Here is a 23,835-nt window from a genome sequence, read left to right as displayed (position 1 = left end):
TGAATTGAAAGTGACAGTTCACAAGTTCGTTTCTGACTGCAGGCAAGTGGCCTAAACATTGTTTCGTTATTTTTTTAAAATTATTTCTCATTTGTTCTAGAATGTTCTTATAATTTCTGTATCCTTCTAAATCTGGAAGATTCAAGACATTTCGTCTTGTGGATAAAAACAGATGTAAGGTATAGTTCCTTGAATAAAGTCTAGTGTTAAGATTAGCGAGTGTTATCTTTGATTTTAGTTAACACACGGTAACACATCTACATGCACAATATCTAAACTGAACCGTATGCGAGAAAGTTTCTGAAAAATGACTGGTATTGTTCTTTTTTTTTATAAATCGAATCCCGCTATTCTTAATTGTGTATGAAGGAAGTGGTACTGCATTCGGTCCAATATTTTCTTTGTAATACAATTATAAAAACGATATCTGGTCATCCTGTACATAATTTCCAGAAAAACTGCAACGGATTTTTTTCATACCTATTCCTATCTGCGTGGCCGCTGGCTGGTCAGAGCTCACAGATGCATTTCTGGATACGATGGAAGAGTTCTGCACAAAAATATCCATGTCTTGCAAATTCGCTGAAATCTGAAAATAAATAAACACGTTAAATGGGATGATTTCGACCCCATAAAAATACTAAAAACTAACTCGAAATAAAAATCAAACAAAATGTTGTATCGTTAATATTAAAGTGATCCACATAGTTTCATATTTTCGAACAACGATAAAGCTAAAACAAAAATGGTAATTTTGAAATGAGTTATAACTTTTAACGAGCAATCTTATATATATATATATACTATATATTATTTTGTGTACCTCCAAAAAGGCTCTAACGATTTAGATTAAATTTTATATTTAAATAATGTTTTGCTTTTTATGTTTGTTTATACAGATATTTTCCCTGTAAAATATCGCGATTTTACACATACACATTTTTTTAAATAACTAAATATTGACATGTGGCTATACACGACCTGCCTACGCGTGTCAGAGATGGAGTAGCGGTTAGAGCTTCGGGATATCATGCATTTTTTCTCATGTTCCGATTCCGCGTTTGCAATTCAATTAAGTTTCGCTTGTACTTTTAAATGAACGATAAGGCAGGGTTTTATTTACAATTTTACAATAAATAATCGCTGGCATAGGGGTAGCGCGTCTTCCAAGTGATGTGGGCTTCCCAGGTTCGAGTCCCAGTTTGGGCATGGTTGTTCGTCCGTTGTTCTATCTGTGAGATGTGTGAATGTGCTCTTCTGTAAAAAGGGTTCGTGCAAGCGAATGAGTGATGCGTGAGTTGCAAAGTCGTACTCTTGGCCCTAGTTGGCGCTGCTATAAAAAATAAGAGACGTTCCCCCTCCTTAAATGGCTGTCTTCGTAACAGCGGGCTTGTCCGTGGTAAGTGCCATTAGGAACAACAACAATAAATAAATAAAAATAAAAAAAAAAACCTGACGAGCAAAGTTTGGCCTCCCAGATATCTTATAACTTTTTACGAGCAATTCTTGTATATTCATAAATTTATTTCATATATCTCGGAAAAGACTCCAACGATTTGGCTCAAATTTTATATTTAGATAAGATTTTGCTTTTTAAGTTCTTCTATATAAGTGCCTTTCCTGAAAACACGTGGTTTCACACAAAGAAATTTTTTTTATAACTAATTATTGCAGCCTTTTTCTATCTGCTTTCATGCTGACGATGTCACATAGCGCCATCTCAGACCCGATTTCAACATGGTAAAGCTGAGTGTAAGTTCAAAAATGTAAGTAATGATAGATATACTGCAAAATAGCAGATTGGTTCGAAAAACATGTTTTATGTCATGCATCACTAAGTGCCTTCATGATTTTTTTTTATTTAAATAAACAGTTCATATGTATGTAAATTTGAAAAATATTCTCTTGTAATGAGTGTATGATTCGTATAAATATATTTTCTTTTTTTTTTAAAAAAAGATTTTACACAATAATAACAATAAAATTAAATAAAATTTAAAAAAAAAACTGTGTTGAAAGCTTATAAGTCAGTTAACAGCTAAGCTGCCCGAGCAATTGCTTTTGTATCGTGGTCGTGTTACTGGGCTGCGAACCACAAGGTCCCAGGTTCTATCCTCGCTCATAACATCCGCTACATTGGTGACCTCGGACGATAAACCTTCAACTTTCGTACAGTTGTTGTGGCGCCATCTACCCACAGCAACCCAAAGTCGTCAGACTCACTTGACGCAGCAACATCATCAGCAACCACTCACCCACACACGCTCGCAATAATGCTTTTGTATCGTGGTCATGTTACTGGGCTGCGAACCACAAGATCCCAGGTTCTATCCTCGCTCATATCAATTCGCCGCAAAACTACATAGAGAAACTTGGTTTTCTAGATATTAATAAAATTAATTTCCCTTTCACTACAACTTTTAATTACTTTTTCGTTTTTTTTTATCATAAAAAGCAATAATATATTTTTTCTTCATAAACACATTTTAATTAATGCTCGAAAAAACAAAAAGTAATTTTTCAAGCCAAATATATGAGGGAATCAAAATGTTTTAAGCATTTATATATTTTAAATTTTAAATGAACTTTAAGGGTTTTTTTATCTTAAAATATTCAGAGTGGCTCAATTTCCATACAGTATTATTTTCATCGCGCAGCATTTTTATGATTTATTTTGTCTTTCATATTTTTGACAAAAAATTACTTATTACTTTCAACTATATAATAAATCAAGATTTAAAAAAAATCACTCAGAATTTCTCTCTCTCTCTCTCTCTTTTTTAAAGGTTATTAGACATTTTTTCGATGTTTTAAATATTATAAAATTTTGTACTCAACTTTTTCTCAAATGCACAAGTAGTTCATATATCGAATGAGAATTTAGTTAAAATTAATGGATGAACTGATAATTAAATTCTGCAAAAATATTAAAGCATTTTACTGTCATTGAGCGCACAGTACTATTCATAATTTAAGCATTCTTGAACGTCAGGAACTAGGAAGCAAAAGGTAAAATAAATAACAAAATTACAATAATGAAAAAAATTAGATTAAAAAGATGTTAGTAACAATAATTACTAGGGATATGGTTGTCCAGCGACAGAAATTGCTAGGCTTTTCTCTTCCAACAAATGAAAACTTAGACGCATAATAAGTGATATTTTAATATAGATAATGGTGTTAATCTATATTAAAATGGTGTAATGGTAATCCTAAATACGTAAATGAGCATGTGTTGGAACTGCCAGTAAAACGAAAGCCTAGAGCAAAAGTATAAATATTAATTGCTTTAGTTATCAGGATATTATAATATGTTTTCTATGATACATTCATGTATTATAGAATGCACTAGAATTTATCATGCCTTCAATTTTATAATGAGCCAACGTTGAAAAACGTTAATCCCTTCGCATAAATGGACATGCGTGCATTGGCTTACAAAATCTTCAACGATATCACGAATTTCTAATATTGTTTCTCGGCTCAGTAGGTTTTCTGGTAAAGAAGAGAGTTTTACGGATATTGTAATGGATGCCGAGTCAATATTCGTATGAAAACAAGTCAGTAGTCACGTGGACAGTTTGAATCAGTGATAATGGTCCCCTAAAAACCTTCTATTACAGGTAAATTTTTGTTACATAAGCGTTTCTCCCAACTGATTGAAATCAAAATTTCACTCAGAACTACAACTGCAATCACAAAATAACATATCAGATTAGATATAATTAAGTTACTGCGTTTTGAGTTATTACTTTACATGCTTCTTAAATGTACAGACAGAAGTTCAACTACTTGTTGCATTTGGCTCAAAATTTGACTCACACCTTTGACGTTAAATCTGCATTCTGAATTTTACAGATATACTCTTCGTTTAACTGATATTCGAACAGCCGAATCAACATACTTCTATTAAATGGATTTTGATCGAAATTTGATAAAAATCTACAAATTTATTATAAAGATCATTTACCAAATTTCACTCTTCTGGCTTACAGCCCATAGTTAGGGATTGCAATACCGGTATACCGGGATACCGAATACCGGTATTTTGAGCCATTTGTACAATTTTGTAATACCGATATTCACAAGTTTAAATACCGGTTTTTCGGTATTTATTAGAATTTTTTAAAATTGTCTTGTAATTGTTGAAATTGTTCAGGAATCGCCAATATAGCAAAATAGTATACGTTTTTATTTTTATATCTCCCTAACGGGCGAAATTAATTAGACTGTGAATACAAAGTTGCATCGTACAATCAAGAGAAGTGATAAAATACTGTATGACAATGGATTGTAAAACCCTCCACCTTTTACGCATGCGTTAGTATGGGTTTACTTTGACAAAATAGCAGTGAGAGGAAAGATGAAAGGAGATGTTTAAGAGGAGGTTCTAAAACACGTTGGAACAGTTTACTCCTAATGATAGAACGATTTTTGAAACTGAGAAGTCCAATCCAAAAAACAATAATCGACTTAAACCAGCAAATTAATTTTTCAGATAGTGAATACGACTTGATATCCAGAACAGGTTGTTATAACTTAATAAACAATATTAAAACTGGCTGTTGAAGCATTATGTCGGAGGGATTCTAATTTATTAACACCTAATGCAACAATAAATGTCATGTTGCAGTCACTGAAAGAACAGCACATATCACTATCTGTAGAATTATATATTATATTGAAAAATCGCACAGAAGAAAGGCTTACCGAAATAGAAAATTACATAATTAGTATTTTCATAATTATAATGAAATTATAAAATGAAAAAGAAGATAAGAGACTAACCAATTCAAATCTGATAAAGTTTATAGTAAATTTTTTTTAACATTGTTTTACCCACAAACCTATCCACATTCTGAAGAATTCGGTACAGTTATCGGTGATTATGATGGCACTAATGTGAAAGGAATTGTCTCTTGAACAAAAATTAAAATTAGCGATAAAAAAAATTCAACAAACCAAAATACAATACAGAAATCAGCTATTTTACAAAACCATCCGACGAGTAATCGATTTATTTGAAGATGAGGTATTTAGATGTAAATATTTGGAAAAAGTATATCGCGCATTGCTAACAGTACCAACAAGTATCGTAGATGCCGAAAGAGCGTTTTCAACAGCTGATAATTTTTGCACAAAATTACATTCCAGGCTTAATGACAGTACAATGGATGCATTAGGTTTTTAAGATCACATTTCAAAAATTTATAATAGTACCGTAGACTTAATAGTGATGTTAACACTTTTTTGTTTATCTAAGCATTATTATGGCCAGTCTCTCCGCTGAACACTCTTTACATTTTCAGTGGGTCCCCTCACATGTTGGTTTAAATGGTGATGAGAGAGCGGATAATTTAGCTAAGACTGTCTCAGCTGACATATTTCATGGTGATGCAACACTAACTTATTCTGAAATCTCCTCTATCAAAAAATGGAGACGAGTGCACTTTGGAGAGTCCCACCTGCTCACCCTTGGTACTTTGGTAAGAATCCCGGTTGGATCACGGTCTGAATATCTCTAGAAAACAGCAAAGAACTCTCTCTCGTTTTTTAAGTGGACATACCAAATCCTTCACCTTCCAACACGGATGGAGGATCTTTGCTGAATATCCTTGATGCAAGGCACATCAAGCCTCCCAAAATCACATTCTTAAATGTTTAAATTTTATGATTTTTGAGACTTTAAGGGATCCGCTATTGTTTTTGGACTTTTTAGAGATCTTTGATTTCACGGAGGTAGTATAGCGCAATTATACCACCTTGGATCAGAAACAACAACAACACTTTTTTTGTGATTGAAATAAAGAAGACGTTTCTTTACTTTTTTGTGATTCTTTATATACTGTTATAATTTATTAGTTTCAAATTATTTTTTGTAATATTTACATTCTCTAATAAAACTGGTAAATAAAACAAAGAAACACTCGTGTTTTCTTTCTTTTCCTAAAATTTCTAATACCGGTATCCCACTATTAATATCTAAAAAATACCGAATACCGGTATTGAACTTTTGGTCCGATATCCTCCCTATCCTTTTGAGTTATTTTTGTCACAGACAGACAGACGTAATGTCAAAAATGTATGCCTCTGGGAAACGGAGTCCGGTGATCGGAGAATCTTGTAGCAGCTGTTGAAATAGTTTAAATTTGTCTAAAACAATGACATTTAAAGTCTCAAATTCGAACAGATTTAGTAATAAACGTTATTGTTAGGAAATTTCGGCATTAAGGTTCTAAATTCCAAATTCTTTTGTTTCCCTTACTTTATTGAAAATGATGCAATGCATTTTAAACCTGCTATTGTGCGTCATTAGTATGAGTAAATCGCTTCACTTGACATTAAACATATAACTATTTAATAGGTATCGTATCTGACATTTATTTAACCCAATAACCGCAAATACAAATATGCAAATACAAGAATTAAGACATGATATAAATACGTGTCATTATGTTTGTAATGTGGTTCGATGCTGGTCTCGGGTCCTGCAATGGCAGTCTATGCATTTATAAGTTTTCCCCTCTTATCTGTAAATAGTTCATCCTGTGTTTAATTTTATTTCCTCTTAATAAATTGTGTTTAAATTAAACCTTTCCTTTTTGTCGGACCCAATCTTTGGAGACTTTTTATTTGTCATCATTTCCACTGCAGTACTCTAATATCAAACGGCTGAATCCCCAGCCGTTATATAAGATATCACTTTAACAGATATAAATAATTTTTTTTCAAAAAGCTTCAAAATATTTAACTAAATAGGACTAATCGAATCGGGAATGCTAAATTTGTTATTATCAAAACAGTTACTGATTGGAACAAAGAAAAATATAAGTCTTTATGCCATATAAGGCAATTTTCTCTTTATATCTCTAATGATTTAGAAATTAGCTATATGTTAATATAATATTAACTATTAGAAAAAACTCCAAGAATTGATATAAAATTATATTCCAAAATAACCACATTCAAACACTATTTGCTCTAATAACTATTTTTAAATATTTTTAATAGCAGTTTAACCTTTATGGCAAAAATAGCAAAAAGTACTTTAAATAAATATAATCTATTTATACACTTAGAAATCGAAATTGCTAGTTAGTTAGTTAAAAATTAATTAGTTGATAGTTATCATGGTTATGAAAACTAAATTTAACTTCAAGTTTATTTATCTACGATATTTTTTTTATTCTTTACTTAAAAATGGAACCCAAGTAGTTACAAGAAAGAGGATACAATCTAAAAATTTATACTGTACCGGATCATATTGAAATCATACTGTTATTTTAAGCATGCAAATCATTTTTATGTTTGATATTAATCTAACATAACTGGCTATATTTTAAGATTTGCAAACATTGTCTGGGTACGCTTTCTAAATTATTACTAATGTCTACAGATTCTATCTATTTACACTGCTATAGGACAGTAGTACGAGCTTTTCATTAATAATAATAATCTGTAATGAATAAAGAATATATAATATTTCATTAGATAAATAAATATTATTATAATTTTAAAAATATATAATATTTAGTTAGAATATTTAAAAATTTTTATACATAAAAATATTTTAAATAAAAATACTTTAAAATAATCCATAAAATATTTGGAAATATCTTTTCCATTTTTTTGTAATTTTCCTTCCATTTCCATTATATATATATATATATATATATATATATATATATATATATATATATATATATATATATATATATATATATATATATGTATGTATGAAATACTTTTTAGTAAACAAAAGGTATTTCATGACAACGATCCACATTTCATTTATTTATTTATTGCATTTCATATTTATTTATCAGAAGAGCACAACATTTATGTGTTTGTCAATATGTCTGTTGCCATAAAAGTTCTTCCAAAATGACGAATAATCACGAGATGGAATTCGCAACAGCAATTGTAAATCAATTGTTATTTTCAACTTTCAAAATTTATTATATCTTTAGATCAAATAACAAAAATGAGACAAAATGTTGGCATTTTTGTTCAGCTTCTTGGTAACAATTCTCTTTCTACTCAAGTTAAATAACTGCATTGCTGTTCTCAACTTTTACAAATTTTTAAGCGATTTAATAAGTGATAGTTTAATGTATAAATTCATTCAATCTTACTGATTCCCTGTATTATAGAAGCGAAGGACCTACGGTTAGTTTCTTTTTAGTTAGGAAGAGAAATTTCATAGAAATAGTTTCTTTGGGCCATGTCAATATACTTCTCATGCCATCGTAACAATAGATAACGAGAAAGAAGTCATTTAAAAAGTTCTGTGCTGCAAAAACCAAAACAACTCGGTAGATTTTCTTTAAATTTTGATCATAAATAAAATTGAAGCATCAGTCAGCCTTCAGTGTAGTTAGTGAAATTAAATTAAATAGTTAACTTCGATTAATTAAAAGTATTAAATCTTCTTCCTGTTATTTCTATTGATTGGAAATATCGCATATGCTTTAAACTCTTTTAATTATCTTCCAGTTACTACTTTCAATGCTTAATTAAATTTTTATGTCATTCGTTAAAATTATTCTTAATTTAAAATTATAAAATTTATTTATTTATTATTAATTATTTGAAGAAGAAAATTGAAATTTAAAACTTTAAAAAATCCTTTGGTTATATACATATATTTTCATTTTAATTAACGATTTAGAGAATAAAATGTCTGTTATTTACAAAATTTTCTCAACTATAAACGTTTTTTTCAGAATCATATACATAGACTTTTTTCCTAAATTCAGTTTAACAATTATAATCCAGGGACTATACCTAGATCATCTTGGTGATCAAAAGTAAACGAATCAACACATGTTTTCATAAATACAAGAGATCGACAATTTTTCCTGAATTTGTATCATCCTCTTAGCTTTCTAGATACTAACTGAAATGACTAATCTATTTAAAATGAGCAGTTTTCATCAATGAGTTACATCAATACTAGAAGACGTACCCAGAATGGTCTGTTATTCTCTTAACAATACCTCGAATATAATTTAAACAGATTAACTAATTAGAGTTTTTGTAGAAAATCTCATGTTCAATAGCAGAACGCTTAAGAAATAATATTAATAATAAAATATCTAGCGATATGAAACTGATTACCTGAAAATTCACTAAGTGATAAAATACAAATAGAAAAGTTCATATACAAATGATTTTAATTATATTCAAACATATAAAATAATTACAAAATTAATTAAAAATAAAAAAAAAGAAGGCTACTCGGAGAAAGGGGAAAAGTCAAGGTCATTCATTCCCAACGAAAAGCGAATTAGTTGAGTTTTTTTTTTTTTTTTTTTTCAGTATATTCGCTGTCATAATCCGCTTAAGTGACGCTACAGAAATTAGGAGAATTTTCTATAGCATTTGATTACAATGATTATTTATAGTATATTTTAATTGTAGTATATTTAAATGCAAATTTATTGTAATAATAAAACTTTTCTATAGGGGGATCTACTCTATCAATAATGATCACGAAAACTCAAATCAAACTAATAATTAAATCGATTTTAAAAAAATGGTAGTCCACTAATAGAAATAAATGCAATGCCAAAAACAACATACAAATGAAAGAACATACTAGCAATAACCTCGAACTAAAGTGAGGATATTATGAATTAACAGATCTCTGCTCATTAAACTTCGCTATAATCCTGCAAATTTTATTGCAATTTTACAATCCCATTACTAATTATTATTCATGCTTAGCTTTATTCGCACACATAAAAAAAAATCTATCTGAGTCGCTAGATGCTAATACAGAAATTTCGCATTGACATGGATATTTTTTAACTTCACGCAGCGTTACAGGCAGCGCGGAGCAATTCTATAAACTTATTTCATAAATTTCGTAAGACTTTTTAATTAGTTTCATCAGAAATTTCATGATGAATCACTGTTTCATCTTCCTCGGTCTATCATCATTCTCCAACGTAAAAAAAGGAAATTAAAATTTCTAGTCCGAAACTTCATAGCATGATAATATTTTGGGTTTGCTTCTTTCATTTTTACATTATTTTTTGAAATTTTTTATTTATTTAATATTTAATATAATTGAGAAGTTATATGAATTTTTTTATAAATTTAATATTTAATATAATTAAATCTTAACCATGCGTGCGTATATAAATTGAAATTTTAAAAAGTGTTCCCTTGAAATGCACTTAATGTATTTTTAAGATTTATCAAATAAGAGAAAAAATTGTGCAAAAACATAATTGGTATCTTTGTAAATATGTAAAATATTAAAGTTGTTTAAAAATGCTTTTTTTAGATGATATATTCCAAATCTATAGAGAAAAAAATCCCGCGATCATTTCGATTTATTTGATACTAGCCGCCTTTGGCGACCAGCCGGTTCGCCAATCTTAATGTTCGTTAAAATTTTAATAATTAAATATTTTATGCAATTCCAACTTTAATAGATTCTTCAGAAAAATATTTTAAAACTTCAAATTTTGATAGTCATATAATTCACTCATAATATTATAAAGGTCTTCAGTCATAACGTGATATGTATCTCTCTAATTTTCTGTTACTCCTCGTAGAATTTATGCTTTAAATTAAAGTGTAAATGATTAATCTGCAATTAATATAATAATATTTTTTACTGAAACAAAGCATTTTTTTTAATAATATGATTACTGATAATAGAGTCACTGAGCGTTTAAACTTTATGGCCACTAAAGAATATCTTTCTTAATTTATGTAATATCTCAAGAATTTGTCAGCAAAATTTTCTCAGACTTATCATGAACAGATCGATTCATTAACAATGTTTCATTTTAAATGCATCAAACACTAAGAAAATAAAATGAATCGTTTAAAATAATCGGTCTAAAACAGGTTTAAAAAAACTACTTTAAAAACTATGTACTTAAAACTATAAGCATATACAAAAAATATATAACTAACATAAATACAATTCACTTACAAAAGCATGCAACTAACCTAAAAATAATTTAAATCATCCGTTGATAGTGGTTGTCATGACAACAATCAGAACAATGCGCATGCGTGAATTTTCTTCGCCAGTTAAGTAACGCAAATGCGTGAATTTTTCTACGCCAGTTGGGGTAACGCTATGCAGATTATACATTTTTGATTTCCTTTATTCTGTGTTATTTTAATTCAAAAGTACTTCAGAATGAATCTGAAACATGGATTAATTAACAATGTTTAATTTTAAATGCATAAAACATTAAGAAAATAAACAGAATCGTTTGAAATAATCCGTCGAAAAATGTTAACCCTAGCCTCACTACTGTTGGGAGAAAAAAACAATTGAAGCCTTACTCATTTGGCGGTGGGGAAAATGGAAGATTTTTTTGGTGGGAAAGTTAGTTTTTAATTAATAATTAAAATTCTAATTAAAATTTCAAAAAAAGGGACCCCAGGTGCACATTCCCGACCTCTAAGGTATACATGTACCAAATTTGATAGCTGTATGTCAAATGACCTGGCCTGTAGAACGCCAACACACACACACACACACACACACACACATTGAGCTTTATTATAAGTATAGATTAAAAATCTAATGAAAACTTTGAACAGACCATTTTTTAGTGAGTATCAATTGCACAAGAAATAAATATGAACCAAATTTGTTAATTTTGGGTACAGTAGTGTGCCTTTCAGAGTTTTTAAATGATTTTTGCATCAACTATAGTGTACGATGGAAGTTACAACCATGTATTCAGTCGATAAACCTTAAACACGGTGAAAGTTTCAATTTCACATGTAAGCTTACCTCAATGATCTGATAGTTAGTGACGTCCCAACTGATAGAGCAAATTATGCACATGGGCAAATATTTTCTCAAAATTTTCTCAAATATTTTCTCAGTTTAGTTAGTACATTGATTAAATCATCTATATATTTTTTCGTTCTATGATAGATAATCTAGTTTCTGGGAATCAAAATTCTATATAATTATGACATATCAAAAGAGCAAAATTTTCTACTATGGGGAATTTATCCCAATTTTCTTCTATGGATAATAGATTAGACTTATTCTTAAAATTAAAATAATACAACGTGGAAATGTTTTTGATAATATTATTTTCTTATAAAAAAGGGATTAATATCATCAGAAATTTGTTAAAATATAAATATTAACTTTTGCCACATATGAATGGCAAACGAAACAGAATTCAAGTTTACTGAACAAAGGAGAACGAAAATATGTTGCACAAAAAATAAATTATCAGCATTACGTTTAAGATAAATTCACAATGAAAGAAAAGTCCAGTATTTTCCGATTGATTTTTGTAACTACTTTTTTTTTTAAAAAAAAAATACCATTAATTTAGTTTAAGAAGAGATAATGATGATGTCGTGTCCGCGTTACCACGGAAAGAGGGTGCAGTAGCTTCTAAGGGTAAAGACCCCTGAGCACCCGAGGGCAGAAGTCTGACTTCTAGTTCATATGAAATTGAAACTCGCACATTCGCTTGCACAACCCCTTTTTACAGGGGGTCACACACCTCACAGATAGAATACAAATGAAGAACAATCATGCCTGAACCGGGATTCGAACCCGGGACGTCCAGATCACATGAAAAAGGCGCTAACCCTATGCAAGGACGCCGGCTTAAGAAGAGTTTTAATCTTTTTAAGAGCCATGGCTGCTTCAACAAGGCCGGGATGGGAACGAAAATTGAAATAAAACGTACCAAGGAATTTATTTTCGGTGAAGGATTCTATACATTTTTGAAATAAAAAGATTTAAACATATTTATAATTCTGCTTTTGAGTACAGTGATGGGTTTTTTTGACAGATAAGATTAAATATTCAGGAGCTGAGTGAATTATATCTAAAAATTCAATTTTTGAGCTAAGTTTAAAAGCAGCTTATTAAATATAGAACTTGAAATGAACGCAACACTTATAAAACTTAGAAAAAAGCATGCATTATATATTCATTTATACTGTACTTACTTTAGATAACGCGAACTATGACTCCAATACCATGATTTAGGAATTATTGGCGAACGCTGAATGAATTGAAAAGAAATTATGTGTTGCTATTTTAAGTGATAATGATAACAGGAAGTTATTCTACCTTCAATTAAAGAGGCAATGTACTCCGGCGAAAAAAATCTCTATTTTATTTTCATAATCAGACCGCTAATGAAATAAATTCAATAACTTAATTTGATCCATAATGCATTTAAAGTTTAATAACGATTAAAAATTTATTAATTGAATTCCAATCTGCATTTACATAAATAGAATGATTCAAGAAATGTATTATTTGTATCGAAGATAAACAAAAGATGTCGTACTAGGGTAATGACGTTTTCCACACTTTTATGATGTATATTTGATTTTAAAATTTACTAATCATATTTAGCATTATACAATAATATACTAGCATTATCTTAAAAAACTTTAAAATTATTACTTTTTAATTAAATGGAATTAGAAGCGCCAAATTTGCAACAATCAAATATATTTACTAAAATTTCGATTGCATGTTTTTTTATACACCATTTTACGTCAATGCTCTGAATGACGTATAAATGTTGCATGCATAAGTAATGCTCATCTCCATATACAAATACAAATATAGTTAAAGCTTACGTGCATACAATGCAGTGATAATCTGCATTTATAATAAAGATGAACATGTGTGTGTGTCTGCGTATTGGCGCTCTGTTGCCATATACAGTTATCAAACTACATAAATATTTCATAGGGTGAAAAATGAGTATCTTAAAGGATTTCTTTGAAATTTTAATTAGAATCTTAATTAATTAAGAATTAAGGCGCATTTTGATGTTTTCCGTAATGACTTCTAAAAATATTACTATACAAAAATGGGTTCTACTTCATCTTAGAAATCAAAAAATTATCTTTTAAAAGATACCAATTTTTTGGAGCATAATTTTTTCAATTACATATTAATTTTGCAAAAAAATATTTCAAGCATATTTTTCAACAATATGTTTAAGATAAAATGAAAATAAAATCTAACCTGTTCGAGTATTTTGTATACTTCAGAAAAATTACCTCTTATTAATATGTGATAACCTAAATTAAAATTTTAAGTTAACTCTTATTTCAAACTAAAATTAGAAAAGTGCAGGTTTCAGCAAGTGTCTACATTCAATAAAATAAAGTTGAAATACGATATATTCTTCAGAAAAAGTACAAGAAAAAGAATTATTATGAATATTTACGTATATAAAATATCTATTTTTCTATTTGTATAATTCTGTAGTATTCAACAAAACATAGTCCTTTTGTTTCTTATATATATATATATATATATATATATATATATATATATATATTAAATTTTTTATACAGACCCTCAGTTCTATGAGTTATAATATCGATCTTATTATATTACTCATGATATCGATCTTATTATCGATTTTATAAAATAGTAATATATTCTTGAGACATTAATATTTTAAATAAAAAGAGAGGTCCTCTCTTGAGACTAAAAGTGAGCGAGTTATCAAAATTTGAATATTATTATTTCATTAGATCGTCAGATTTTAGACAACTCTATTGACCGTCTCGAAGAAGATGTGTCAATCAACGCTCGAGATTTTCCCATTGCTGTTTTGACCTAAAATAATGAAATTGTAGATTGCTCCAGAATAGTGAGATTCAATGCATCGTGACTCACTCAGAATTGGTTGCAGAAGATAAAACGTTTTTTTTTTTTTTTTTAAATTTAAAAGTTAAAATGCTAAGAATATTTAAATGAATATAATGCCTTAAGATAGGATCGCATAAAAGTTAGATTCAATTTTTTTTAGATATATATATATATATATTTATTGACAAAAACAAATAAAATATTATTAATTATTTAAATCTTTTGAAAGTAACACTGAAAGCTAAATTTTAATAATGCTGAACAATTCAGAAAAAAAAAATGTATTAAGCAAAGTTTAAACATTTCAGTTTCAAATAAAAATTCCAACTTTAGAGAAGATAGAAAAAAAGGGTAATAAGTAACAATAACAGTAAGGCGTAATGCTTCTAAAATTGTATGAGCTCTGCGACTATAAAAATTTGTAGCATATAAATATTTTGCTTAATACATCAAGTAATCCAAAATATTTAAATGAAAATTTTAGCGAATAAAAACGACCAACAAACAAACCGGTAGACAAAGGCAGCCAATATAAAAATAATTTCTCATTTTATATTTGATCCAAGAAATAGAGAATATTTCAAAAGTCGTCTGCATCTGTTTAAAATGGTGAGACAAGACAAGATTAATCTGATCAGGCATTTCAATTTAGACATAAACAATTTCGAATTTCTTATATTTGCACTGAATTAGAGTTATAAATAATCCGAAACATTCTAAATTTTATTTATTAATGAATGTATCATATTAAAAAGGGTTAACTAGATTTAATAACTGATAGCACAACAACAAAAGGGGCTCTCCTTTCCAACATTAAAATGAAACTTAATGGCTTTTCTTTACATTAAAGTAAGGATTAACCAGATTAAATTTTCGAAATAATTAGATTTTGAAAAATTCTTTTTTCCATAGTTAATTGTAAGGAGTTTCAATATGAGCAATGTAATTGGAGCAGACTGGTGAAAAAATAGTTAAAATAACTGTAAAAATAAGTTATTTATCTTTATTTTATACTTCATTGTTTCTTTTTTTTTTTAAATCATTATAATTCATTCTTGTGTTGGATTTTGTTTATTATTTGGGTATTTCCCAATATCCTATCCTTCCAAACCAGAGATTGGGAGTGAATTAAGACAATCTGACATTTTTAAAATCATATAGATTTTCTTTCCAATACCTTGTAATAATTCATTTAAATGTTATTTCCTCCTATTTTCTGATCTAAAAGTGGGCGTACAAATGGATGCTCTTATCTTATGTGTATCTATGTTATGTGTCACCTTGTGGTTTATGATCAGCCATTAACGTTATTAAATAAGGCCAAAAAATAGTACTTTATTTTATCCTAAGGAAACAAAAATTATTCTCCCACAGTATTAAAATCAATCCCTGTAAAGAATTTAGACGTGAAGTATTTTCCACTACATCTTATTTTCTTCCACATTATTCTCTCTCTCTCTCTCTCTCTCTCTCTCTCTCTCTCTCTCTCTATATATATATATATATATATATATATATATATATATATATATATATATATATATATATATATATATATATATATAATATATATATATATATACAATATTATTTGTTGTGAAGCATGATGCAGTTTGAAGACAATGAAGATACATTTAATTTTGTGACGTCGTTTTATTTCATTTTGAAGAAGCAAGCATATGTACAAGCGATGAGCACACAGAGCGACGCAGAAAAGGAATGAGGAAAAAGCTCTTGGACATTTTATCCCTGGTCTTATATAACCTATGATTTTGATAGGGAAAACATTTCTTCATAGTGCTAATATATTAATAAGATTCTGATAGGGATTTCTGACGCATGTCAATCACATGTAAGGGAAACACAGGGATCTTTTAAGAAAGAATGAGCTTACTGGACATTTTTTTACCCCTTCATGCTGAACGTGTGAAAGTATCGGCGTTTAGCCAATTCAGCAATTTTATAAAGCTTCTCTTGAATTAATTAAGTAGAGAAAGTGGAATTGGATCACGAAATAAGAGAATATTTTAGAATGAAGTTACTATGGGCTAAATTAAGATAAAATCTTGGAAATTAATTAAATTGAAATTAAAGTTTAAAATATCATTACACACACACACACACACACACACACACACACACACACACACACACACACACACACACACACACACACACACACACACACACACACATATATATATAGTTTAACTTACTAGAATAGTATCCTTAAAATTAAAAATGATCTAAAATACTCTCTATGTTTCTATGCGGTTTATCTATACAGTTTTTGACCGTGTTTATAGATTGGCATTCAAAATGTTCTACAGGACAGATCTTTGGAGTCAGAACTTCCAAAATTGGATTGTTCGTGAGAAAATGTAAATGCTCTATTAAAAAGGATTTTCCCAAAATAAATTTTTGATGAAAAATTAAGTGAAATTTTAATTATTTTTTCCATTCTGACTTCAGAACTTAATATCATATAGAATCTTATTTTATATCATTTTAAAATTCAAGCAAATGGTTCTTTCTGGCGATTTCCGTAAATTTTTTCTTTCATTTCAATAAATTTTTTAGCTATTTCAAAGTATATTTTACAATCATATCTTTCATTGTTTTAATTAATATATTTATACACACGCAAGCAATGATATATTAAGTACATTTCTTCATGCACACATTTTCTTTGCTGCATAATTAAGAAAAAATAAAAAAATAATACAAAGAAAATTAAATTTCTTTGAAATATATTTATTTTATAGCAGCCGCAGTGACAAGATGTAAAAAAGATAAAGATGAGACGGTAAAAATAGAAATTTATTTCCGGCTAATTTTTTGTTTGTTAACATATAAAGACGTCACGCACAATATGAAATGAGAAAAAAAAATGAAGGAGGGAGGGCTTACATGTTATGGATCCAAACATGCTGTATTAACGATCCGTAAGAACTTTCCAAAACTGTTCATAATTATTTTGTATAGTTACTAATTCGTGAAAAAAAAATGATTTTTTACTACAGCTTTAATTTCAAAAAGTTATTTTTCAGTGATAGTCACATGATTGGGACCATTTTAGTATAGAATACGATTTTGCACATTTAAAAAAACTGGGTTTTACTCCTAGCGTCCTTAACTTAAATACAATAAAATGTATTTAGTATTTTCTCTTAGAGAAGTAAATAAATGCAACGATTAAAAATGTGCACATCATTTTCGATTATCCACATTTGTGAATCATCTAAAATATATTCATTGCTATATTTCTATAAGTGTAGTTTCAGCTTATACTCTAATTAGGTATATACCTATCTATAACTTATTTGATATTAATGGGAAGATGGCTTTTTCAGATTCAAAATTTTGATCTGATAGGAATCTTTATAAGCAATGGTGCGACCTTCCCAGCTTTCCTAAATCAGTAAGCAGAAATATTCCTTAAGGATTTGTCACCTCTCCTATTCTATATTTGCATTGTATGACATATATACATGAACCTATCACGATTACATCATTGGTATTATTTACACTGACGATTTAATACGTTTAATACGTTGGGAAAATTCACTGAATCAAGTGAATCGCGGCTTACGATCTTACTAAACTTTTTACTCATCGATTACGTATACAGCGTGCGAGAAAGTAAGTAATATTAAGCAAATAAACACAGACGAAGAAGAAAATAACCCATAAACTCTCTAAGAATTAGAAGTTCTCCTATTTACTTCAGTAGTTCCTAATGACCTTGAAATAATTAATTCTATAAGAGCCATATATGCAAGTGTATGAAATACTCTGTGATGTATTCCGTACATCAACCTGATATCATGAGATGCAGAAAAATTATTTCTTCTAAGTAATTTTTCGTGGTTTTGGAAGACTTAACCCTTTAACCACTTCTGGAAGAATATCACTTATATGTGTTTGAGTTGGATTCTCCTAAGGGCCGAACACCGAATCTTTGTGTCGGGCTATTGGAACAAAATGATATTTAAGAGATGGCCTGACTAATACATTCTTTTTTTATTAAAAGATTGGTCCTTCATTAGTTATTTTTCTCTCCGAGGTCAAATTGGAGCTGGTCAAGTATCTGCAAATCATTAAATTTTGGCAACTATTGTTGTTTATAATGGCACTTGCCATGGACAAGCTCGCAGACGATGTCAGCGGTTTTAAGCCATGGGAGCGTCTCTTGTTTTAGTAGCGCCAATTGGGGCCAAGAGTACGTTGTAGCCACTCACGCATCACATTCGCTTGCACAACCCCTTTTTACAGGGGGCACATTCACACATCTTGCAGCTAGAACAGATAAGAGAAACCATACCCGAACCGCGACTCGAACCCAGGACGCCCAGGTCACGGGGAAGACGCGCTACCCCTATGCCAGGACGCCGGCTTGGCAACTGTTAATAGGAACAAGTATTTGCTAAAGTAACGGGAAACATATGCTTATTTTGACGAGGTTGTTATAATTTAAACTCTCATTTGAGATAGGATTCTACTCTGACAAAGGTTTTTTTTCCCCTGCCAATTTCATTTGTGTAGTCATGGCCTTATGACAGCTTACCTTTCCGGGAGGAAGAGGGTGAATGTCAATTTATGAATGATGGATCTGTGATTTTTTTCCGATAATAGTAACAAAATATTGAATTATTTATAGTAAAATGAATGGTTAAAACCTTAGAAGATACATAGTTTGCTCCAAGCAGAAAAAAAATGAGACACTACCCATGAATAAAAATTGTGTAATATCGGTCTCTACATTGATTTGCGTTTGAGATTTTCCCTCGGAGATTTTGAAATTCGGCTTTAAAGCATTGATTATTGCAACTTTTATGAAGTATTTCAAAGTATTAACTGTAAATGTTTATTTTTTCTTCTGCTTTTATATTTTTCATCATTTGCATTTTTTAATCTGTTACTTTAAATACTATCTATTATAAAAAAATGCATTGTATTTTTTGTTTGTTAATAATAAATATCAAGTACTTTTAATTCATTTTTTAAAAATGATTGGAAATATCATATGCTTTGTCACATATTAAAAATTGTTTCCTTTCGAGGCAAAGAGTACTGTTTACGAAATAGTATGTACATTTTAATGAAATGTAGTGTGTTAGGCATAGCGGAAGAAGATGTTCCGATTTGTACGGACAATCAGCATTTGTATCGTAACACTTTGTGGGAGCACTTTTTTCCGTGAATATCCATCTCGAATGAGGAAATAAATTAAAGGAAAAAGGAATGGTAAAATACTTTTCGTAGTAAGATTAATTTTATAAAAGTGATCGATGAAAAGCTTACTAATTTATTATATCACACATCAAAACAAAGTTGTCATATTCTTGAGGCGGAACGATAGTGGAGTTGATGCGCAGACTCAAAAACTTGACTTTAATATGAACTTAAGCAGAAATAAAATAGAAGTTGATGCTTCAACCAACTCAGTGAAGATCTTACTTAATGTAGATTATAAGGGTGATTAATTGTAATATCGTAAACTCTTTGAGTCGTAATTACACAAAATCTGTTTGCTACATTTAAAGGAAACAAATTTATCTCCAGATCATAGATTTTTTTGAAAGGTGTAGGATTAGTGTTAAATTTTATTTTTTATTATGAAAGATTTAAATTTTATTTTCTGAATTCTAAGTGTTTTGTGCTATTTTAAGAATAAAAAAGTATTACTTTATATGTTTATTATTTAATTTATGATCTTATCCTATCATAAATTATAAAAAATAAAAATGTATATAGTTAAATATGTGTAGAATTGGAAAAAATAGGATGGCGCATTTTGTGCGCCAATCTGTCCAATGTGTTCCAAGAAAGTAGACTTGGGAAGGCTAAATAACAATGGAAGTTTGTGCTACGTAATAAATTTTTCGTAAAAGAAAAATGTTCATTTTTTTTTTTTTTTTTGGCAATTCCTGTCCTGGGTTGACAAGAATTCTTAGTTTTCCTATTTCCAATAAGCCTTTACTTTCAATCCCGTCCCCCAAAAAATATCCATAAGATTTCTTAATACTATCAAACATATTAGTTGTAAAGCATGAAGTGTTAGGTCAATCCATTTAATTCAGCTTATCAGCGCAATTACAAGAGGCGCTATTGATAATGTTGGTTTGATATTTTCACTTTCCTGCAAAACAGACTGAGAGAAATGATAGCATCTTTACAATGCAGCTTTAAGATATGCGATTGGCTTACCGACATTTACTTCTCCCACACTTCTCTATTAGCAAGTGAATGTTTCTTCCCTAAATATGAGTCACGATTGTTTGAGCTTTCTTAAATAAGCACGTTATCATTGGATGAATCTTCTCCATTATTTACTTCCTTGTCGGAATCTATAATCTGAAATTTGCAAAGGATTTTGAAAATGTTTTGAAGTTTTGGAATTTTTACATGACAGGCAACCTAAATTATAATAATCCAGAATCTTTCGCAGACAGTCATAAAGTTTTTATCTATATTTTTCCATTTTCTTTTCAGAATAAACATCTAAATCCGTGAATCGATTCTATTTTTTACATTTGGATGTCTGAATCAGATCAGGAGTCTAAATATCTGGGTCAGATCTGAAGCAACAAAGCTATCTTAGCTACATATGCAATTGAATCTTCCCATTTTATTGCTATTGCTTCTACTTGTAATCTTAATATGAAAAAAAAATGAGGAGAAACATTCAAATATTTGAGTTATGAAGAAATATTTATTTGCATAAAATGCATACTTTTTGCAATCGACGTTAATTAAAAAAAATAAATTGTTCTCTTACTTATTTTGTTCTTTGACTAGCATTTATTTATTCTTTTTATATATTATTCTTATTATTTATTATAAATATTATTAATGTTATTATTACTATTTACTATTATTATTTATATTATTAATGTTATTATTACTATTTATTATTATTATTTATCATTTATATTATTAATGCTATTATTATTATTATTATTTATTAATATTATTATTATTATTTTTCATTCAAAGTTCTTAGAGAAATTCTTTAAATCCAGAAAATATTGCTTCTAAAAACAGATAAAACAAAATTTATTCCTTGAAATGTTAATCGTTATGAAAAAAAAATCTATTTACTATTATTATCATTTATATTATTAATGTTATTATTACTATTTACTATTATTATTTATAACTTATATTATTAATGTTATTATTACTATTTACTATTATTATTTATAACTTATATTATTAATGTTATTATTACTATTTACTATTATTATTTATCATTTATATTATTAATGTTACTATTATTATTTATCATTGATATTATTAATGTTATTATTATTATTTACTATTATTATTTATCATTTATGTTATTATTACTATTTACTATTATTATTTATCATTGATATTATTAATGTTATTATTACTATTTACTATTATTATTTATAATTTATATTATTAATGTTATTATTACTATTTACTATTATTATTTATCATTTATATTATTAATGTTACTATTACTATTTACTATTATTATTTATCATTTATGTTATTAATGTTATTATTACTATTTACTATTATTATTTATCATTGATATTATTAATGTTATTATTACTATTTACTATTATTATTTATTATTTATATTATTAATGTTACTATTGCTATTTACTGTTATTATTTGTCATTTATATTATTAATGTTATTATTATTATTTACTGTTATTATTTGTCATTTATATTATTAATGTTATTATTACTATTTACTATTATTATTCATTATTTATATTATTAATGTTATTATTATTATTATTATTTATTAATAATATTATTATTATTTTTCATTCAAAGTTCTTAGAGAAATTCTTTAAATCCAGAAAATATTGCTTCTAACAACAGATAAAACAAAATTTATTCCTATAAATATTAATAATTAAGAAAAAAAATCCCAATTTAGAAATATCTTTATTTTATTGGTTAGTAATTTTCATCTTTTCTTTTTTGTCATCATATTTTTAACAATTTTTTTTCTATTCCTCGAAATTCTTTTGACTGACGGAAAAATCCAAATAATGAACAAAGCCCAATATGAACCGAAAGTATTATTTTCAAGTTTCATATCGCGATATGCTAGCCATTGAACTAATGCATAATCTTGAATAAAGCATCTATTTTAACATTTATTAGCAAATGTAATTTTGTTTCATTATATTCCTTGACAATTTATTTTTCAAGATAAATAAATTATAAAAATAAAAATAAAATTCTTTTCATTCGTAAAACAATGATTGAACAACGAAGGAATAATTATTTTTATGTAAAATACTATTCTGAAATTTGATTTCTTAAGATATTATACAATAGCCTGATTTTGAAAAAAAAAATCACACACTCATTTATTTTGACATTTACTAACACTTAATTTTTTTTTCTTTATCATATTCTTTAACAACAAAAGCTTTTTGAGTTAAAAATTCTTCCAGTTTATAAAAATAATTGAATAACACTCGAATAATTATTTCTGTAAGTTTAATTCGTTTGAATATTAATCATTAATGAAAAACAAAATTTTGTCGAAAACATTTATTTTTATATTTAGAAACAATTTCAATTTATTTTTCGGTATGCTAAATTCTTTGGCAACAGATTTATTTTATATTCAAAATACCGATATCCGTGAAAAATATCTCGAAGAATGAGCGTATAAATATCTTCATGAAAAATATATTCGAAGAAAAATTTAAGTCAATATTTACTTATAACTATAATTTTTATTTTCTGATCAGATTCCAAAACAACAACAAAAATTTTTTTAATTTAAAATTCTTTAAGAAATTTTTTTGGAAGAATTTTTTTGATTCGTAAACAAATTCCTAAAAAAATTGTATAATAACGAACGAATGATTAAAAATATTATCTTCAAGTTCCCTTTTGTGGCATATTAGCGACTAGACAAAAACAATATTTCGAAGAAGAAATAACCGCTAGACATGGAATAAAGCAATGCATAACAGACAAGATAAACTTACTGAGATTCGTGTTGATCGGTGGAATCCCAACTGTGGTTTCTGAGACACATTCTTTTACCAAAGACACACGCCGCTTTTTTTATTAATCACCTGTTGTTGACCAGCTGTCGATTTCCCTCGTTTGCTCTGCGATAACAGGTCATAAAATAATCCCTCCGGAGCGATGGAGAGTCACTTAAGAAACCAGAATGTGTCACTA

General features: G+C 28.2%; 1 protein-coding gene across 2 annotated transcripts in view; it reads right to left on the bottom strand.

Moving 5' to 3' along the window:
• The window catches only part of LOC129989198 (glutathione hydrolase-like YwrD proenzyme), a 62,477-nt gene that overhangs the window by 30,843 nt on the left and 7,799 nt on the right, over window positions 1-23,835 (bottom strand). Inside the window, exons 1-2 of one of the 2 annotated variants that reach the window (XM_056097577.1) lie at window positions 23,637-23,781; window positions 481-589 (exon numbers count right to left, since the gene is read on the bottom strand). In XM_056097577.1, coding sequence (XP_055953552.1) covers window positions 481-568 — 88 coding nt within the window. In that variant the 5' untranslated portion in view covers window positions 569-589; window positions 23,637-23,781. Of the gene's footprint in view, window positions 1-480; window positions 590-23,636; window positions 23,782-23,835 lie in introns of those variants that run through there. The other variant, XM_056097578.1, reaches the window with a different exon arrangement.

This window comes from Argiope bruennichi, chromosome 10 (genome assembly GCF_947563725.1).
Source record: "Argiope bruennichi chromosome 10, qqArgBrue1.1, whole genome shotgun sequence".
Classification (NCBI taxonomy): Eukaryota; Metazoa; Arthropoda; class Arachnida; order Araneae; family Araneidae; genus Argiope; species Argiope bruennichi.
Note: the sequence above shows the minus strand (reverse complement) of the source record. Positions and strands in the feature narration are given on the sequence as shown.